General features: G+C 29.0%; 1 protein-coding gene and 1 pseudogene across 1 annotated transcript; both read left to right on the top strand.

Annotated features, from left to right (window-relative positions):
- The first annotated feature begins 12,243 nt into the window (after positions 1-12,243).
- On the top strand, positions 12,244-13,876 carry LOC108478543 (F-box protein At5g50450-like). The gene is made up of 3 exons (XM_017781005.2): positions 12,244-12,579; positions 12,677-12,839; positions 12,916-13,876. The coding sequence occupies exons 1-3, from the start codon at positions 12,428-12,430 to the stop codon at positions 13,669-13,671; spliced, it is 1,071 nt and encodes a 356-aa protein (XP_017636494.1). The 5' UTR covers positions 12,244-12,427; the 3' UTR covers positions 13,672-13,876.
- A 119-nt stretch (positions 13,877-13,995) lies between these two features.
- Positions 13,996-16,573, top strand: LOC108478097 (uncharacterized; annotated as a pseudogene).
- Positions 16,574-20,274: the final 3,701 nt, after the last annotated feature.

Genomic DNA, 20,274 nt, shown 5'->3' with positions numbered 1-20,274 from the left:
CTTCCAGCCAAAAAGGCCACCAATAGCTCACCCAACCGCTGCCGTGACTCCGGTGAGTCTCCCTCTCTCTTCTTTAACAAATATTATTGTTTTTTTTCACGCAAGAAGTAAGTGAAAGAATAATAACAAAATCGGAACGGGAAAGAAACTAAAAAAATCACCTTTAACAAATATTATTGCTTTTGGTCTCTGTTTGTATTTGATTTCGTATGTATTTTCGCTATTGTATTCATAGAAAGGAAAAAAAATCCATCCCTTTTACAAGAAATATTCGAAGGCTTTATAGCCAGAATACCAGTAGTTTCTGCCTATTTCTATGCTCAAATCGTAGGTGCTATGAGATCGTGGAGGAGGAGCGAACATGGGCATGCAACATGTGAGTTGGTGCGCTGATGGAGGACAACATGGTTCGTGGGTGCAAACATGGGCACGGAGGCCGTGGGACGTGCGACGGCTGAAATTAGCCTACGGTTTCCCTTGTCTTCTGATTGCTTAGGTTTTGGGCCATAAGTATTGGGCTGTTGTAATTGGGTCTTTATGTTTTGGGTCTTGATTTGTATTTGGGCAAAAATTAAGTAGCCCAGGCTAAAATTGGGTCTTACAATTATAATTTAAATTCTAATTATTTTTAAATGGGTAATTATCACAACTTCTATTGAATTATAAATATTTTTAAATATATAATTATAATAACTTTTATTTTATTTTAAATTTTTAATTAATAATTCTAAAAATGTACTTTAAATTAGGGATGAGCAAAACTCGATTCGATTCGAAAAAATGGAAAATAAATTTCGAATTTCGAGTTAGTTTGAATCGACTTATTCAAACTATTCGTGTCAACTCGAATAACTCAATTCGAGTTGAATTTCACAATTCGAATAATTCGAATAAAAGATTAATGTAAATACCCTTTTGGTCAATGTCAACTTTGAAAATAAGCAAATTGGTTACTTTCTCAACAAAATTACAAAATAATTCAAAATAATTTTAAAAATTTCAAATTTTATATATAAAATAATTCTAAAAATTCTAAAAATTCCTTCAAAAATATATAAAAATTTTATATTTTAAATTTTTCTAAAATAATAATCTTGTGGACCTAATTAATGATTCAAATTTATTATATGCAAGTATCTTATTATTTTGCTTTGAATTTTTTCAAATATATATGGTTTCAAATTTATGTGTTTTAACATAGAATTAGTCATACTGTAATAATATTTTTATTTGACATGTTTAACTTTTTAAATTTAACTCGAATAATTTTACTCACTTTTTAAATTTAACTCGAATAATTTCACTCGATTCAACTCAACTCGAATTTCATTTGATTTGACTTGATTCGAAAAAAATTAAATTGAGTTAGGATGCTACAATAGGACTTATGAACTCAATTAAATTGAAATTTGTTCACTTAATTTAATCATACGCTCACCACTACTTCAACTTCCAATAAATAAAAAATGAAAAAAAAAAGAGTCAAAATTAAGAAATTATATATATGCATCAATAATTTAAAATAATATGAGAAATCCAAATGTCAATAATCTTTCAACACCAAACTTCGTTAAATAATTTAGGCAAGCAATGGATATATGCATATTGTTTCACTTCACGACTCAATCTTATCTTAAATTAAATCAAAACAATCAAATAAGGAAAGAGTTTGATACGCCACCAACCTCCATACAAATTAAAGGGTTTATTAATTAGGGTTTCATATAAAAAGGAATTTTGTCAACCCTACATGTCCATGTTAGTGGCTCTCAACCTCTTTTATTTATTAATATTATGACATTACAGAATGAATAAATAAATAAAACCATCATTCTAGATTTATTAGAAGATTTCGCATTCTTAATTATTTGATTTCATTTATTTTCTTTCCCACCATTATGTTAAAATAAGATTTTTTTTTCAAATAATTTAAAAACATTATATTTGATTAGCTAGGAGAGGAGAGCCATGCAATATTTATGCATCCATCTAGATGGGTTGATTAATTCTTCAAATTGAAGCCAGAATAAATGTTATCACCATTTCTTATATATTGCTTGTAAAATTTTCTCCAAAATTAATATCGTTTGCATGATGCTTAACTCTTTTCATGCAAGACATCTAAAATATTAATTTATATATATACATGCTATCTATTTAAATTGAAAGTGAATGTTAAATATAATAAATACTCATTTTGTTTACCTTATATTACATTTTAGTCACTTATATTTAAAATGTTACGTCTTAATCAATTGCATTAACATGTTGTAACATTTTATTCATTGAGTTACTAATTGCTGTTAACGATGTAATGATAAGTTGACGTGACACGTTAAATCACCATTTCAAACAAAAATTATAAGTTAAATTATACAATTGATTCTCATATTTTTTATTTCGTTTTGAGCAATTTAATTTTTATGTTCTTTTAACTTTTTTTTCATTCTCTTCTATTTCTCCTTTGTTTTCCTCTATTGTCCATATATTTTAATGTAGTTTTTTATGTTTTCCATTTGTTAAAACTAGTCCCTATACTTTTATTTTTGAACAATTTAATTTTTTTCTTTTTTTCCTTTTCTTCTTCCTCTTTAGTTTTAACAAACAAAAACATAGAAAAACTATATTAAAAGAGATGGAGAAGGAAGAAAATAGCAAAAGAAGCAGAAAACAATGAAAAAAAAGAAAAAAAGGAAAGTTAAAAGAACATAAAAGAAAAAAATTTAAATTGCTCAAAACGAAAAAATATAGGGACCAATTCTATAATTTAAACTAAATTTTTTGTTTGAAATGATAACTTAACATGCTACATCAGCTTACCGTTACACTGCTAACGGCATTTAACTGCTCAGTGACTAAAATGTTACAGCAAATTAACATAAATGACTAAAATGTGACCTGAGATAAAGAAAAATTATTATTTTGGTAGTTTACCTTATAATAAATATACAATTTAATATAAATATTTTCATATATTTTAAATATTATATACTATATTTATATTTATATATATGTGAATAAGTGTTGAATATACTTTTAAAAAATTAATTCTAAAATGTGGGATAATATAATTTGATAAAAAATTCAATCCATTTGCTAAAAACTTAACTTAGTCCTAGGATGGATCTTAAAAGGGCAAGTATGGATGTTATTTTATTTGTTTATATTGTGAAATTTCTTTTTTCTCTTTAAAAGATAGAGAATTTTAACTAATTTTCATCCTTTAAAAGTTATAATTTTATCTTGATAATCTAATACAAAATTTATGATTTCACTGTGTTCAAGTCATTTTATGCATATAGCACTTTAAGAGATAGAACTCAAATTCAAACGCTAGGGATTACATTGTTGTAAGGGTGACTATATATCTTCAAAAAATTACTTTGCATGAATTATAAAATTAACATAAGCATATATTAGTTCACTATTAACCTGCAAGGGTGTAGCTAGAGGGTAAGTCCAAACCTAACTTGCGTGGGTATAGCTAAGGCAGGAAGGAGCCTTGGCTCCTTTGTTAAATTTTAAACAAAGAAATATATTACATCTTTTAACTCTCTTATAAATTAAAATTTTAATTTAAATATTTTTTAATATAAGAATTTTAGCTTTGACTTCTAAATTCTTTTTTAATTTCATCTCCATCCCATCACACAATTACTAGGTAGATAGCTAGCTAGCGAAGCTTTTGCGTCCGCATGGCACAGACAGCGGCACACAGCATGGGGAGAAGTAAGTGCACCCCAAAATGAATGAATATTGAATAGCAATCAAAGTAGAGGTCAATCCTCGTGCACGGGGGTGTGGTTTGATGTAATTCTAGTTGAGGCAAGGGCATAATTCCCTCCTTAAAAGTGAAACCCTAAATGTTTGCCCCCAAACCAGCTGCCCCTTGTCACGTGCCTAACAGCAACCTAGGCATGAAGCCTGTTTTGCCCGATTCGGGAAGCCTTCAGCTCTGAGCATTTCCAATTGCCAAAACCATTGTCTTCGAAGCCTGTCCAATTCCAGGGCCTGGGTTTGCTTTATCTACACACAATTTCGATCAACATGTGGGCAGTAATTATGTGACTGAAGAAAAGGGTAACTCACATGCACTGCTTTCATTACTTTGTTTTGCGCGAGGTGGCACGTTCCTCTCACTCATCTCTATCATTTATCTTTCTCTGCAATTAAGTGTTCCAAGAACTCCACCATTTTACATTTGATCCCTTTTTTTATCAATCTAAATCACGACAATGAACCAAAAGTAATATCTGGGTTTTTGCGTTAAATGGTCATAACTTTGCTTATGTGTCGAAATTCGGCTTCATTGCTTTAACCCTAATTCCCAGAGATTAATTAACTCAATTAATTTATACATCACCTTGACACCTTCAAAGTATTCAATAGATTTGAATTAAAATCTTGCTTCTCTTATTTCTTGATTCCAAAAAGTAAATTCCTCATTTACAAGATCGATCCATCTGATCCGAGCATGCATGCAGCAGCAGCTTTGCCCATAAAAATTGAACCCATGTTCAATACTTTTAGTGTGTGACTGAAACACGAGTATGTGCCGAAAATTTTACTTCCTTTTATATAGAGTTATATCTCACACTCGTACGTAGGTATGCACAGGAGACAAAGATCTCAGCCACATGTACCAATATCTATACAGAGATTATTTGATATATAAGTATTAAAATTTTTGTCTATCATATACTTTTTAAAAATATAAAAATAAATAAATACCACAAATGATAGCTTCTTAACCTTTTTTTATAGAATTAAAAATTTTCACCAATACTATATCAGATAATAATCCTATATAAACAGTTTGAAATGACTTTAACTCTTTAATTAAATGGTACCATTGCAATTTTTTAGGAAACTATTATAACTTTATGTCCTCCCAAATATTTAAATTCAATGTAATCTTGTTAAGCCTCTTTGTTGAATAAATTTTTTTTAATTTTGTTCCTCTCAAAAATTAAAATTTAATTTAAATCATTATTAATTAAAAATTTAATTTAAATCACCTCCTTAATTTTTTTATAGATTTTATTGATCTCTCGTCATCCTTATCTTCATCGCTTTTGATAGTGTATAAGTTCACATAATATCAATAAATCATATCAAAACTCATCATCTATAAATTAATTAATAATTTTAAAAATCATTAAATTAAATATCATTATTATATTTTAACAAGAACATTTATGATTCATTAACATTATACGAAGATATATTATTCGTATGCATGAAATATAAATTTATCTATATAAGAGCAATGGAGCAATAGATTTAGTGTTTAAGAGGAGAGGTGGCAGGACTCAATCCTCTAAAATATGAAATTTAATTTTAACCCTTTAAATTGTATATAATTTTAAATTGATAGATGATAAAATTAAATTTTGATACTTCAAAATACTAATCTAATTCTTTAAAATTATAAAGATAATTGTATTTTAATTTTTATAAAAATATGTGACAATTTTTTTAACTTTTAACTTTTATCTACATATATTGCATGATTGACTTGGTTTAGAGTTAGCAAATGCAATCATGGAACTATATTTTTAAATATATTTTTCTTAATTTACTTAGGTCATAGGGTTAAACTGACCGTCCAAAACTTGGATGGAAATGGCAGCAAAAGAAAAAATAAAACAATATTTGATGATGCAAACCCTTGCTTGTATCGTTGGTTAATCTTTCACAAACATCAGTGTAGTGGTGCCTCTTCAGAACAGGATAATTATATATATATATATATAATAAAGTAGGCAGCCATGTTTTGTCTCTTACAGAACATGGATTGTCATAATGTTTTCTCCATGTCTGATTTGAAATCTCATCTTATTTTATTATTTGTTGAAAACTTCTTGTAATACTACTTTCTTATAATAATTTATATAAATTTTCAGGTTTGATGTCAATGGCAGGAGGAAAACGGCACCTAATTAACAATATAATGTTTAACTAATTAATAAGATTTTAGACAATTTCATTGTTTACTGATTAGAAGAGGAGAAGATTAACACTATAGAAAGCCAAAGTTGCACGCAATATCTTTGCCATTAGATTATTGTAACATGAAATCACACACACTCTCTCTCTCTATATATATAGCTTGTAGGAAATTATTGTTTTGTGTTTGTCTTATAATTGTGTTCTGTTTTGTCCAATGAAACAGATGGCTTAATCTTGTTTTAGTGTCTTTTGGGTCACTTGATGGTTGTGGAATTACTTTTTTTTTTTTTTTTTTTTTTACCTTTTTACGTGTCAATTTTACACTTTCCTTTTGGGAAAATATTGTTTGAGGTTTTCAAAATTAAATATTGATTCATAAATTTATAAGATTTTTGGAGATTAATTTTAAATTGAAATTGTGAATTTCATAGGATTTTTTGGTAAGACAAAATAAATAAAGTAAAATTAACTATATAATAGTTTACTAAATAGACCAATCACTTGTTTGAACAATAGTAGAAAGTATAAGCACCTCCCTTAAAATCACCTCAAAGATCTCTAGACCATAGTTTGTATGTAAAGTCATTTTGACTAAGCAGTCCGCAATATTATTAAAGTTCTAAGGAAAATGTTGTATATCCCAATGTCTTATATTTGCCAGAAGTTAATTAATACGTCCAGTAAGGGCGTGATTTGAACTCGTCAAAAAAGAAGACTGAACTGCTTTGACTACCTCCAAGCGATCTGTTTGAATCCTCACACCCTTATATTGCTTGTCTTGGATGAGGATTAATCCATCAAAAATACCCCACAATTCAACATTAAAAATTGAGCAATTGCCAAGTATATGTTATATCCCATAATCGACTTCCCTTTCCCATTTCTTATAACTCCTCCCGTAGCAACTTTTCCAGGAGTCACCTAAACTGCTCTATCTGTGCAAAGATTAATCCAATTTTCCGGTACTTGAGCAGCTGAACTAGGCTTCAGTCTTCTAGACACTTCCTCCTTGAAAAAAGAAATAATTTGTTTTGCGCAAATGTATGATATCTTAACTATCTCACCTATAATTCATATGACGCCCTCAAATAGAAAAAGATTTTGTTTTTTTCAAATCTGCTAGGCAAGTAAACCAAATAAACATGACCAATTTACTTCATTGGCGATTGATTTTACATGGCTTTACCGATTAGATTTTAACCACTGAAAAATGTCACCTATAAAGAAGCGCTCACTGGACTTGCAACTAAATTTCTTTGGTTGCCAGACAATCTTACATATGGCCTTTTTTTTTTTTTATGTGAATTAAATATATTGGCATTTTCAGTTCAAATGTATATTCATATTTATTGGCATTTAACTAAATACTAACCTTTGATCTCGTACTCAATATATATTTGATCTCTCTATCTAACAGGGGATCAAACAGAGATCTTGACTGTTCAAAAATATTTATATGAGAGGAAAAAGAAAGAGAAATTGGTTATAATTATAAATTATAACAAGATATACACTGAAAGTTAATTTAATTTATAATTATAAATTATAATAGAGTAAAAGAATTCAAAATTTTAATGTAAAATATGTCTCTTTCAAGTATATTCATTTAGTCCTTTTCAATTTTTTCTATTAAAAAATTTAAATTCAATTAAGAATGCTAAAAATTAGAAGGAAAAATATGATTTGTCATTCTTTTATTGGAAAGTGATAAGGAATACGTAGAATTACAGTTTGCATAATCTTTTCTCTTATCAAACAAAATTTCATAAACCTTGGTAAAATCTATATATGATTAAATTTTAAATAAAACTGTAATCATATATTTTTATTCTTATTCATTTCTCCATTTCTAATTTTAAAATAAGATAATTTTAATTACAGTGTGCGGTACTTTTAAAAAAAATAATTAATTTAAACTTGATTTCAACGTTAGGTAATTAACTTTCCTTCTTAAATTGTAATATTAATTTGAGTGTTACTTTTTATTATAGAAAGTAAAAAAAAAAAAAACTAAACAATAAAAGTTGAAGAGAACACAAAAACAACATTGATTTATCACCATGATGTTTTTTTTAATAATATGGAAATGTTAAAACCTTAAAATTTTAAGATTTTTAGATTCAATCTATACCCTAATTGATTTTAGTTATAGTTATTCAGACATATCATTCATATATAATTACAATTGTGAATATATTTATAATTTCAAAAGAAAAAGAATTACACATATTAAACAAAAATGCATTATGTTTAACATATATATTATATTTATATCATGATATAATAGAATTTATAATTTAATTTAATAGCTATAAATTACATTTATAACTAATTATATTTTTTAAACTTGAATTCTAATAAAAACTGATAATAATCTCTATGTTTATAATTTTATTTTATTTTTCTGTAATTATTTGCTTGTACTAAAAAAAACGATGTTTAACTGAAATTTTTGTACAGCCTAAAAGGAAGGATAGAAAATCATTATTAATGTTACTGCTCCATTGATATTCACAAAAGCTAAGTTACACCTAATTTTCTTTGTTGACCAGAAACTTTGAGAAGCCGACTCCATTTTCAACTTTTGGATTTCAAATTCAGCCACCCATTTTCCCCCTTTCATTGCTTTAAATTGCTTAGCAGCCAGCTTTGACACGTTTCACTTTTCTTTTTCCATATCTTCTACTGACCAAGAAAAATAAATTGATTTCTAGTTCTACCACCCGATTCAGTTAAGAAATGTATGAGTTAAGGCATGCATTCTTCAATTTTTATTGTAATATAATTGATTTTCTTTTCTCATCAATTAAAATAGACAAATATATATATATATATTAATTATGTATTGGTACTATATCATTATAAATAGTGAGATTTTGCTAACAAATATTATATTTTCTCAAAATATTTATACGCGTTCGCAATAAACAAAAAAATTTATATAGAATTAAGATATCATGATATTTGTATTTTTTAATAAAACATATTTTTCAATATTTTCATCTTAAATTTAAACAATTATGTTGAATTTAATTTTTCAAAATAAAAATATTAAAGTAACATACTCTTAATGAAAAGATATATAAATGACATAATAACATAATTTAGTAAAATGGGAGGATTATTAGTAATTAATAGAATATATATATAAATTAGCAAAAGCCCAATGAAGAAAAATATATTAGTATACAATTTAATCGAAAATAATAATTGAATATATTTTAACTGATATATATATATCGTAAATTGATTCAAAAATGTAATGATTAGAAAGTTAAAAAGGTCGTGGCCATGCGGCAATATTGAGGGCTGAAATCAGGCTTAGACACACTGTCAGCAGCACTCAATTGTCTTACCAAACCCTAGGGGATTGATTCATCTTTTTTTTAATTGGTAACCAAGTGGATTTGTGTTCCACCAACTCCACATCTTAAAACCTTATCCAAAACCATAACCCAAGTTCCCCCATTTCCTTTTTCATTTCCTCCTCTTATGTATTAACTTAATTCATTATGATTTTACATTTAAATTATATCGTCTCTTATATATAGCTGAAATTTTATTAGTCCAGTGACAATAATATTATATTATAGATATAAAAATTTAGGTTTAATTTCAAAAAAATTTCGTCCAATTATAAAAGAAAATATTAAAATTATCGACGTTTGATAAAAAAATTAAATGCCATATATATAATATTTAATGTCCCAAACGTTGAAATGTGTTTATATATATATATATATATATATATGTATGAGGAGGCTTTAACGTGGTTTGCAAAACTCCTTGATAAGCAACTTGTGGCTTCAACTTGGACTTATGGGGTAGAGCTAAATATGATAACAACGTACTAAATATCATATACGGAACAAAGAAGATTCAAATATTTTAGTTGCACAAGCCATAGGTAATATACATATGTGTGTTCATTATTCATACCCAAGCTCGCAAGTTAGCTTTATTTATTTATTTTCTAATCTATTTGAGGCAAGTTGTTTTGACTTTGATTTATTATTTAGTTTTCAGCCAATAAATTGATATATTTATTTTATTTAAGATTAAAAAACAAAAACAAAAACAATTACACTTTCTTTAGGGTTACTCTACCAAAACCTAATATCATCTAGTCAAAAAAAATCTTGTCCATTATTTAATATAATATTATAACTGCAATACTAACTTAAGAGGGGAAAAAAGCCATTTAGGACACTATTTTCATGAAATCCATCAATATCCCTAATACTACTTAAGAATATATATATATATATATATATATATATATTATATATTTGGTGTTGTTTGATAAAGACAACAAAAACAAACAAGATAAAAGCAAGCTAAAGTCCTCATTGTTTTGTAGTAGTTTAATCTTAGTTCACACCACATGAAAGTTTCAAAAGTTTGAGTCTTAACTTCAAAGCTTCCTTATAAGTAAACTACTAGTAAATAAGATCAAATGTGAATTAATCATCATTCCCACCTTTTTAAGATTGATGGGTTCTTCCATGTTTATCCAAATTAAAATATATATATATATATATATCTTTAGTTCGTTTGCATTTGAAGCCTTTTTTCATTAATAAATCACTTGAAATCTTGAAATTCAAACTTTTTTAAATTATATATAAATATCAATTTATATCATAACAATTGAAAATAATTAAAATCTCATTTATGTTTTTCCATAAAAAACTCCTCAGTGGTATTTTAATAAATTTTAATTTTATGAAAAAAATCTAAAATTAAAACCTTAATTTTTACGTGTGATATTGAGTTATACCATAAAAATTGAAATGCTTGATCTACTTTAGACATAAAAACATCAAGCTGTAATGATTTTGGATATTTCCTAAAGGACAAAACTTGAAAGAAAGAAAGAACACACTAATATACCAAAAATTGGCAAGCAAATTGATCAAAGAAAAGTCAAAAAACTAATAAAACGAAATTATAAAATTAAAATTTCTAGTTAGGAAATTATGAATTTCAAATTCCGTTTGCTTCCTTTGTATTACTTGTACTCATTGTCATTATTTTTGTCGTTCAATTAGTTTTATACTAATTATGAGACCTAGTGCTTTGACAAATTTTTTTAGGGAACCAATTAATTTTATTAATTCATGAAGAAAATAAAATTCAATAATTCCTAGTTTATAAATTTTTTATTCAAATTTACGTTTTCTTATATTAATAATAATATACATACTAATCAATTAATACTTAATTGACTAATTTTATTTTAAACATATATATTCAACTAATGTTAGTTAGATTCAAAATTTTATTTTTACTATTTCAAATATTTATAAACATGATTACAATTTATAATTAAATTTAAATAATAAATCATATATAAAAACTCAACCTAAACATATCCATAAATTATTGATTTCATAATATTTTTTGTCTTTTTGTTCAACTATGCACTATTGTGCGTGGGCCTTTTGACCAGCTTCGATCTTCCCAATTTCATACTCAAATTTATTATTGGTGCAATATCAATCTATGTGATAGCATGGTGATTAAGAGTCTTCATTGTTTTAGGTCCAGTCTGAATTTGAGTTGTGTTAATCGCATTTATAATTTATCAAAAAAATCTAAATTAATCTGTTAAACATAAATTTTATATGTTAAAATTTAAAATAAATATCAAAATTTTCAAGATTTCAATCTTATTTTAAAATTTTCCAAATTTTTAAGTTTTGCTAAGTTGAAATTAGAAATGAATTAATTATCAAGATTTTGATTAAATAAAGGATACCAGTTTTTTTAAAAAATTATATGATATATATTTGGCAATTACTTTAATAAATTTTTATTACTTTAAATGAAATTTAATTATTTTAGTTATTTATTTTGGTGAGAAAATTTTAATTACTTTAATCCTACGACATTATCTATTTATGTACTTCGCTTTGTTTTATTGATTTAATAAAATATAATTGTTTATATAAAAGTTTCCATTTTAAAATTTGCCTGATATTTTCACTAATTAGTTTGAACAATTTTATTTAAAATAACATATTTCTATTATTTCTAATATTATTCATAGAATTTATCAATTTTAGAAAAATACATTTTAATTATATATAAAACAGAGCCCATACATAAAATTAGAAACACTAATTATTTTCATTTTGTTTTTGTAAAAAATTTAAAAAAACCTTGTTTGTCCACATGTCAAAAAAAAAAAAAACTTGTGGCCTTGTGGGTCCATAATCGAACTGAACAGTTGTCTGCAATAAATCTTTATCTTTGCCTTCTTCAAGTCTCAATGACTATATATATACGTACTGTCGTTTGGAATTTTGCTTTCATTTCGAACAACAGTTTTGTGGAAAAGAAGAAGCAAACAGAAAAGAACGGAAGCACGAATTCGATATAAAAGTACAACAAGGAAGATGGAAAGATTAATTTGAAATTAAGCTGGAGTTTCGTTTCTGTTCTTCTCCTCTCAGAAAAAAAAAGGAAAGTTATGTTGCAGAGAAAAAAGCAAAGGATTTCTCGTAAATTCACGGATAAATCTGATCTGTTCGATGGATTACCTGAGGATCTTGTTATTTCCATCCTTTCCAAGCTCGCTTATTCCGCTTCTTCCCCTTCGGATTTCATCAACATTCTCGTAACGTACGTTTTGATTTTTTTTTCCTTTGAATTTTTTATTTTTCTTACTGTCGTTTGAAGGTAAGAATAATTGAAATTTCGAATTTTTTATTTTTGGTAGATGTAAGAGATTAAACCGTTTGGCTCTTCATCCTTTGGTTTTATCAAAAGCTGGCTCTAAAGCTTTGGCCGTCAAAGCTGGAAACTGGTGCGATTCCGCTCACCATTTTCTCAAACACTGCATCAACGCCGGCAACGTTGAAGCTTGCTACACTCTCGGCATGGTCGGTATTTCGTATGAATTTCTTTTTTTTATTTATAAAATTCATTTCTAATTAACGTAATTTGCTGCCGTTGCAGATCCAATTTTACTGCTTGCAAAACAGAGGAAGCGGAGCGTCGTTACTGGCTAAAGCAGCAATCAAATCCCACGCGCCAGCTCTCTACTCTCTTGGAGTCATTCAATTCAACGGAAGCGGTGGTTCGAAGAACGACAAGGATCTCCGTGCCGGAGTAGCCTTATGCGCGAGAGCCGCTTTCCTAGGCCACGTGGACGCCCTGCGTGAACTTGGCCATTGCTTACAAGACGGTTACGGCGTGCGCCAACATATAGCCGAAGGACGCCGGCTGCTCATCCAAGCCAACGCGCGGGAACTTGCGTCGTCTTTAAACGCCTTAGTCAAACGAAAAGCCCAGCAACAACACCAACGTCGTTTAAATTATCAACATTATAGTTTCAAGGCGGGTTCGGGTTGTCCGTTATTGAGTGATTTCGGGTGCAATGTGCCGGCACCGGAGGTCCATCCGGTGAACGTGTTTTTAAAAGAATGGTTCGAGTCAGGGAGGGGTGCGTTGGGGCAGGGGTTAAGGCTTTGTTCTCATAAAGGGTGCGGGAGGCCCGAGACAAGGGCTCACGAGTTTAGGAGATGCTCGGTTTGCGGCACCGTGAACTATTGCTCTCGTGGTTGCCAAGCGCTTGATTGGAAGTTGAGACATAAGGCGGAATGTGGACCGATTGAAAGGTGGTTGGAAGAAGGCGGTAATGGTAATGACGGCGGCCACGGCGGTGTTGGAGAAATGGAGGAAGTTGTGGAAGCTGAACATTTTGCTATTTAAATCATAAATGCAATTATGGGTAAAAAAAATTCTTTTTTTCTTTCTTTTAATGTATGGGATGCTTTCTTTTATGTACATAAGAAAGGTTTTGACTTTCGGATTTCAATATGTTAATTTTGTATTTTTTTTATGAAAAAAGTGCGGGATTAGACTTCTAATAAACTTTCTTAATATAAATAAAAATTACAAATTAGTTGAACATAAATTAACTTAAATTTGTATTTGGTCTGTGGAACTGCAAAACGAATTTGAATTTAATTAAAATTTATATTTATTTATATTTTGATTCCAACTCGAATTACGCTTGATATTTCTATATTATTAGGGGCATAATATCGCTTGAATTTTTAAGGAGAAACTTCAAATCAAAAGGAAAGAAGAGTATTTATAATTGTGAGAGTTTTTAAGAAAATAGAAAAGCAAAACGGTATCGTTTTACTTCTAATACAATCTAAGAAAGTTGAGGAAAAATAATTATAAGAAGAGCTCCACTCCTCCATTAACGTAAATTTTGGCGGCAACGGCAACTGAGGAGATGTCGAACACAACAGAACAAACCTTAGAATGGGAGACATTGGCTCGAGCCTGGGTGAACGCATTCCCAGAAGCAAAACCTGTGAACGTAAGCCAAGTCGAATTGTGGATCAACTCCAACTTTGGCTGGCTACCACCCGACCTTCAATCCATGCCACGATCTGAGCTCATCGCTCGACTCCTCTCCATTCAAAATCACTTGAGATTACCCTCCCACTCCCAGGTTTTGATTTCTCTTCCAATCCCTTTCAGCATTTATTATGGCGAATTCTTTTTCATTACGTGCTATATGCGGTTGGGAATTGTGATAGCTTGGAATAAGTATTAACTGCTTGGATACTGTTTCCATTTACATGATCCTAGAAAAAGAAAAATCTGGGTCCTTTTTACTATTACTTGATTATTTCGTATTCTTACAACGTTAAGATTGTCAAATAGATTGATCAAAACATGGGTGGAAAATCAATGCTTGTAAGACAGAAGAAAAAAACTCGGTTCTCTTTTAGCTCTTGATTCTGGGACCCGTTTGAATTGGTTTTTGCTGCTTTCTAGTAATTCGTATTTCGCTCCTACTAAATGAATTGGAGAAGATTACCTCTAACGATTCTAGTTTTTGTTCCTTGTACCAGACTGATCCGCGTTTCAGGTAACATAGGATGATCTAACCCTTTTTCTCTCGTCTCTTATTAAAGGAAAAGGAACCGAGTCAGCCTGATCTTCTGCCGGTTCGTTTTCAGCGCACTGATCAGTGGATACCAGTATACTCATGGTTAGAATCTTTGGATACTGATGAAGTAGTCAAATCTAAAGATATCTCTGATTGGTTAAACGAGAACCTGCAGGTCAAGGACCAATTGTGTTCTAGGCATTCCAAATACCATTTGATGCACTATATAAAGAAATGCCATTTAAAGATAATAAAAAGGAGGGAGAAGAAGGTAATGGTTCTTCTAACTTGTAAGTAGAAACTGTTTGATGTTTCAAATTTGGATGTTTGGTCTTCTTGTGTTTGATAAGCGAATGTTTAGTTTAGTTGGCATAGGTGTCCTGGTAAAAGTGTTTGCATTCTGTGTTATTTATCCTGCCATTTCATTTACATTTTACCCAATTTCATTAATTGATACTTCTCTGCTTTCATACTACTTCTGAATGGTGATACTTCCTTGAACAGGTTAGTTTGCAGCCCTCGAATAACGGAACTGCATTGAAAGTTCAGAAGGATGTTGCAAAAAAACCAGCAGCACTGCTAAGTATGTATCATTTTTCTACTTATGATTTTTAGGAAAGCTTTGGATGTTCAATATCAATGGAGTGATTTTAGTGGGATATTCTAGTGTCCCTCTCTGGTATTAATCTTTTCGATAACCATGAGCTTTAAGTTGTTTGTGGCTATTGTTTTCTCTTTTCCTAATCTTCAAAAATTACCTGTGTTGTTCTCTGTGTTGATGAGGTTTAATGGTCATTTTGATTTTTAGTTTCTAAGTCTTCAGTTTGCCCAGGTTTCATATTTTTCCTTCTTGTTGTTATCTGTTTCCATGGGATGCACTTTTTGAAGGTTTCGCTGCTTGTTGCTTTTACACTTTGCTTCTTCCTTTGCGTTTTTGTCAAATAAATTTCATGAAAAACAAGCAAACAGCTAGAATGTAATACCAGTTCAAGGATAATCTTCAGCTATGTTACTCAAACTCAGGTGTGAGTGTTAAAAATAAATATGTGCCCTACATATGGTAAGTTCATTTTTTTAAAAAGAGTTTTTCTTTTTCATATATTCAGGAGGCTCTTAGAGAATCATATTCCTATACCCATGTAAAAAAATTGAAGAGTCAAAATAGTATAGAATTTCAACATGTTATAGAATTTGTTTGCATTATCTATAGCTCATTACTTGTTTTGACATTTATATTGTGTTTCCCTCTTGTTGTTAGATATGAGATACTTACGTCCAATTCGTTAATCTCAGAGATGTTCATATATTCTTCAATTACTGTTGTAATGCGAGTTTAATACTTTCTTTTATCCATCATTTGGGACTAATACGCTTTTGTTTCATGTTATTTAGGTAATCCTTTGAAAAATATACCTAAAGACGGTGACCTCTACATAGCAAAACGAAATGAAACTTTACGCAAATATGAGATGTGAGTCATTTATTTGATTCAACCATTTCTAGTTAGAACTTAATGATTTTTTTTTAAAATCTTTTCGCCGTGAACTGGAGTTGTTCATGCAAGTAACTTTTAAAGATATATTCAAGAGATTTGACTTCAAATTTTAACATATGCAAATTTATTTGGTAATTGTAAGATGAAATTTCAGCTTATTAGAGTAGGAGAGGAAGCTTTCCCCCGTATTCTCAAAGAATAAATGAAAAGGAATTTCAAAACGAGTGGAATCAACCATGATGATGACGACTTCTCCACTCAGTAACATTTTTATTTTCTTTTTCATCATGAAATAATCCATTATGTAAATGATTAGGTTATGGAGATTCTGTTAGAACAGTGAAACTTTGATATATGATTTAAAACTGTAAATTAGGATTTGTTAGGTAAGATTATCAAAAATAAATCAAGAATAAATTAAATGTATAAGCATACCTGAATTATTTATTTATAATTTGAAATCATAATCTTAATATATAACTTTTGAATATTAAATTTCAATTCTTTATTTAATAATTAAATCACAATAAACTTTAACTAAATTAAATCACTTTTAATTTGAACTAACTTTTATTATAGTAAATAATTTGTAATTTTATTATTATATCAATGGGATGCCCTATTATCTAACAATCTCTCATTGGACCACATATATATATTAATTACTTTATAATTACATGTCATTATATAAATTTATGAGCTTAAAATTTACTATCATATGTAAAAGGTATTCCGAACAATCTCATCCATTAAATTATATTAACACCAAACCAAGACAACTTTGGTTACATATATCGTAACTAAATCCATCCATGATCCTGTATATTAACACAAGCAAATGACATAGATCGAGTATAAATGTGTAGCATGGAAATTACATGCGACGTGATCTAAACATATCTATTTTCAACTGGTCCTCCTTAAACCTTAGTGAGATCAAAACTTACCAAAATCAAAGTGTGAATAAACTAAATAAACTTTATTTCTGCAGAAAATAATCTTAAAAACTGTAAGCCAAAATAACCGAAAATGTACCTATAACAAAAACATTTAAAATTACAAACTCCCACTAAAATCAAATATCCTGAAATTACATTACACCTACATGAACAATGTGCTCATCAAAACCTTGGGTGGTAGTCCCTTAATAAGCGGATCCACAATAATAGAGTTTGTCCCAATATGTTTTATAAATACCTGATCACTATGAATTTTTTACTTTAACGGCCAGAAATTTAAAGTCTCTATGCTTTGACTTTGATATGCAACTATTGTTATTGAAATAAAAGACTATCATTTATTTATTGTCAGAATTTGCACCTTAGCAACAAAATTTTGCATCCATGTTCAATAAAATCGGAGTTTGTATACCTGACGATCTCTAACTTATCATACTTTCGCTATGTGAGCATGTAATGTTTTATTTTCTGAAGATAATGTATAAATTATTTAGTTGATTTCCAGTGATACATATTTGAATTGTTCAAATATTTACACAACATCCCAATAAAGTGAACAATGTCTAAACGCGTACAAACTTGAACATATAAATTAGACTTCCCACAGCTAAAATGTAAGGAATTTTATACATTTTCATAATCTCAAAATCATTTTTGGGACATTGATTGGGATTATTCATAATCTTACTGAACTTGTGATATACACAATCATTATCCAAAGCCATCTTGAAATTGAATGAGATAATCACTTGGTAAATATTGCGATACCACTAATGAAAGGCTTACTTAAGCCCATAGATGAATTTCTTTAATTGGAAACCATTGATTTTGTATTACCGAACACAAAGTTTTTTGGTTGCACCATATAAATCGTCTCATCAATATTACCATTAAGAAATACAGTCTTGACATTCATCTAATGTAGCTTAAGGTCAATATATGCCACTAAAGCCATTATAACCTCTTCTCGAATGGACCTTCTTATTGACGTTAGTTCTTGAGGTTGTAGAGTTTGTTACTTAACCGAAAGGTTTAACGACATTTTTTTATCTAGAGTTGCTATTTGAACAATATCAACTACATATTCTTCTTCAAAGGCAATGTCCTTAATTAATTTTCCCCTCGCAAACACAACATCTTTAAAGAATGAGCATTATCTATCTTAAAAAAAATAGCCTTAGTTGGATCATAAAATTTTTAACCCCTAGATTTTTTAGAGCATCCAAAAAAATCAAAGGGATTAGAAATATCGTCAGACACAAGTCTCTCAATTCTCCTTTTGGAGATATAACCTAATCTTTTATGTCACAGCGAAGTCAAATTCTTAATGGTAATTTGTGTTCATTAGCTATTATGATACTATGTAATGATTCATTAAATGAAGTAATAGTTTTAAGTAAAATAGATTATCATAGCCTGATAAAGAATTAAAGCCAACCAAATTTGAATTTTGAAAAAATGAAAAAATTCTATTTTAAAAATGAACAAAAATAAATAAATTTGTCCAATGCTGAAAATTGAATTTCGCCTAAAAGGCAATATAATATAATTCAATTCTACATAATATATAAAGTTCCTATTGCTTCAATTTCTATCGAATGATTATTTCCTAGGTAAATATATCTTTCACCATCATTTGACTTTTGAAAATTACGACAATCCTACATAGATAAGCTGTGTGAGTTATTGCATTGAAACCTATCCACCAAGTGTGTCTAAGTACCGAAGTCAAATTAACCTCAAAATAAACAAAATCAAGAAGTGTACCTTTCTTAACACGCCAAGCATGATAATTGGTACAACTCTCTTTTTTATGACATTTCGCACCACAGAAGAAACAACCATCATTGGTTGGTTCCTTTTATTGTTTCTTTTCTGGTGTGATATCCACAACTTCTTTAATCTTCTTTCTCTTTTGTCCTTCTTATCTTTCAGGGTTGTGATTGAATGAGCACTTTCTGTCATTTCTTGCTTCAACCTTTCATCTTCCTAAATAAAATGTGAGATGAACTCATTTAGAGATCAAGTCTCTTTCTAACAATTATGGCCCACCTTAAACTGATTAAACTATGATGGAAGAGATATAAAACCTTAAACTGACAATTATAGCTCACTTTAAACTAGATACACTAGCAAGCCTTCAAAGAGTTCTAGCTTAGGTGCTTTCAACTTTGAAACAATATGAGACATTTCCATAATGTACTCATTGATATTACCTTTCTCTTTATAACTCATCGAAATTAGATTTGTTAAGAGTGTATCAATTTTAGGCTTTTCATTCTTGACAAACATTTTTTCAAAGTCAGCTAAGAATTCCTTAACAGTGGTATTCGTATCAAGCATAGTGCCGATTTGATCTCTCTCACCTTTCCATCTTATTACTTTGATCAGAGGTACTTTCATTTGTAACTAGTGGAGGAGAATCATCCTTTAACTCAAGGTCATGATCCATGACTTCGAGAACAATCATAAGATTCTCTTGGTATAATTTAAAGTTAGTGTCATTTAACATAGGAATCGAGTTAATGTTGGTTGTGATGTTGGTAGGTGTAATAATAGCTGAATCAAACAAAACAAGCTCATATACGATTTTAAATTTAAACGATAATAATTTGAATAAAAGTAAACCATATCTGAAGATACCATGCACTCCATTAATAGTTCACCTTTGGACAAAAATATTAACTTACAAGTGATATCTTGGTATAGTAATCAAATATTGACAATAAAAACATGTCGAATTATAAATCTTCTTCTGGGCTGATTTATTACTCAGATGTAAAACCGAATAATTGTAACATGTTTATTGCCACAGTTGCACATGTAATTTTGGTAAATATTAACCTTAACATGGCTTAAGTTACATGCATAAAACTTTTTATATTTTAAAATAAAGTAATTTCCACAACAAAAGATACTTTGACAACTTGTTTCTTCAATTAAGTTAT

The sequence above is a fragment of the Gossypium arboreum genome, chromosome 12, assembly GCF_025698485.1.
Source record: "Gossypium arboreum isolate Shixiya-1 chromosome 12, ASM2569848v2, whole genome shotgun sequence".
Classification (NCBI taxonomy): Eukaryota; Viridiplantae; Streptophyta; class Magnoliopsida; order Malvales; family Malvaceae; genus Gossypium; species Gossypium arboreum.
Note: the sequence above shows the minus strand (reverse complement) of the source record. Positions and strands in the feature narration are given on the sequence as shown.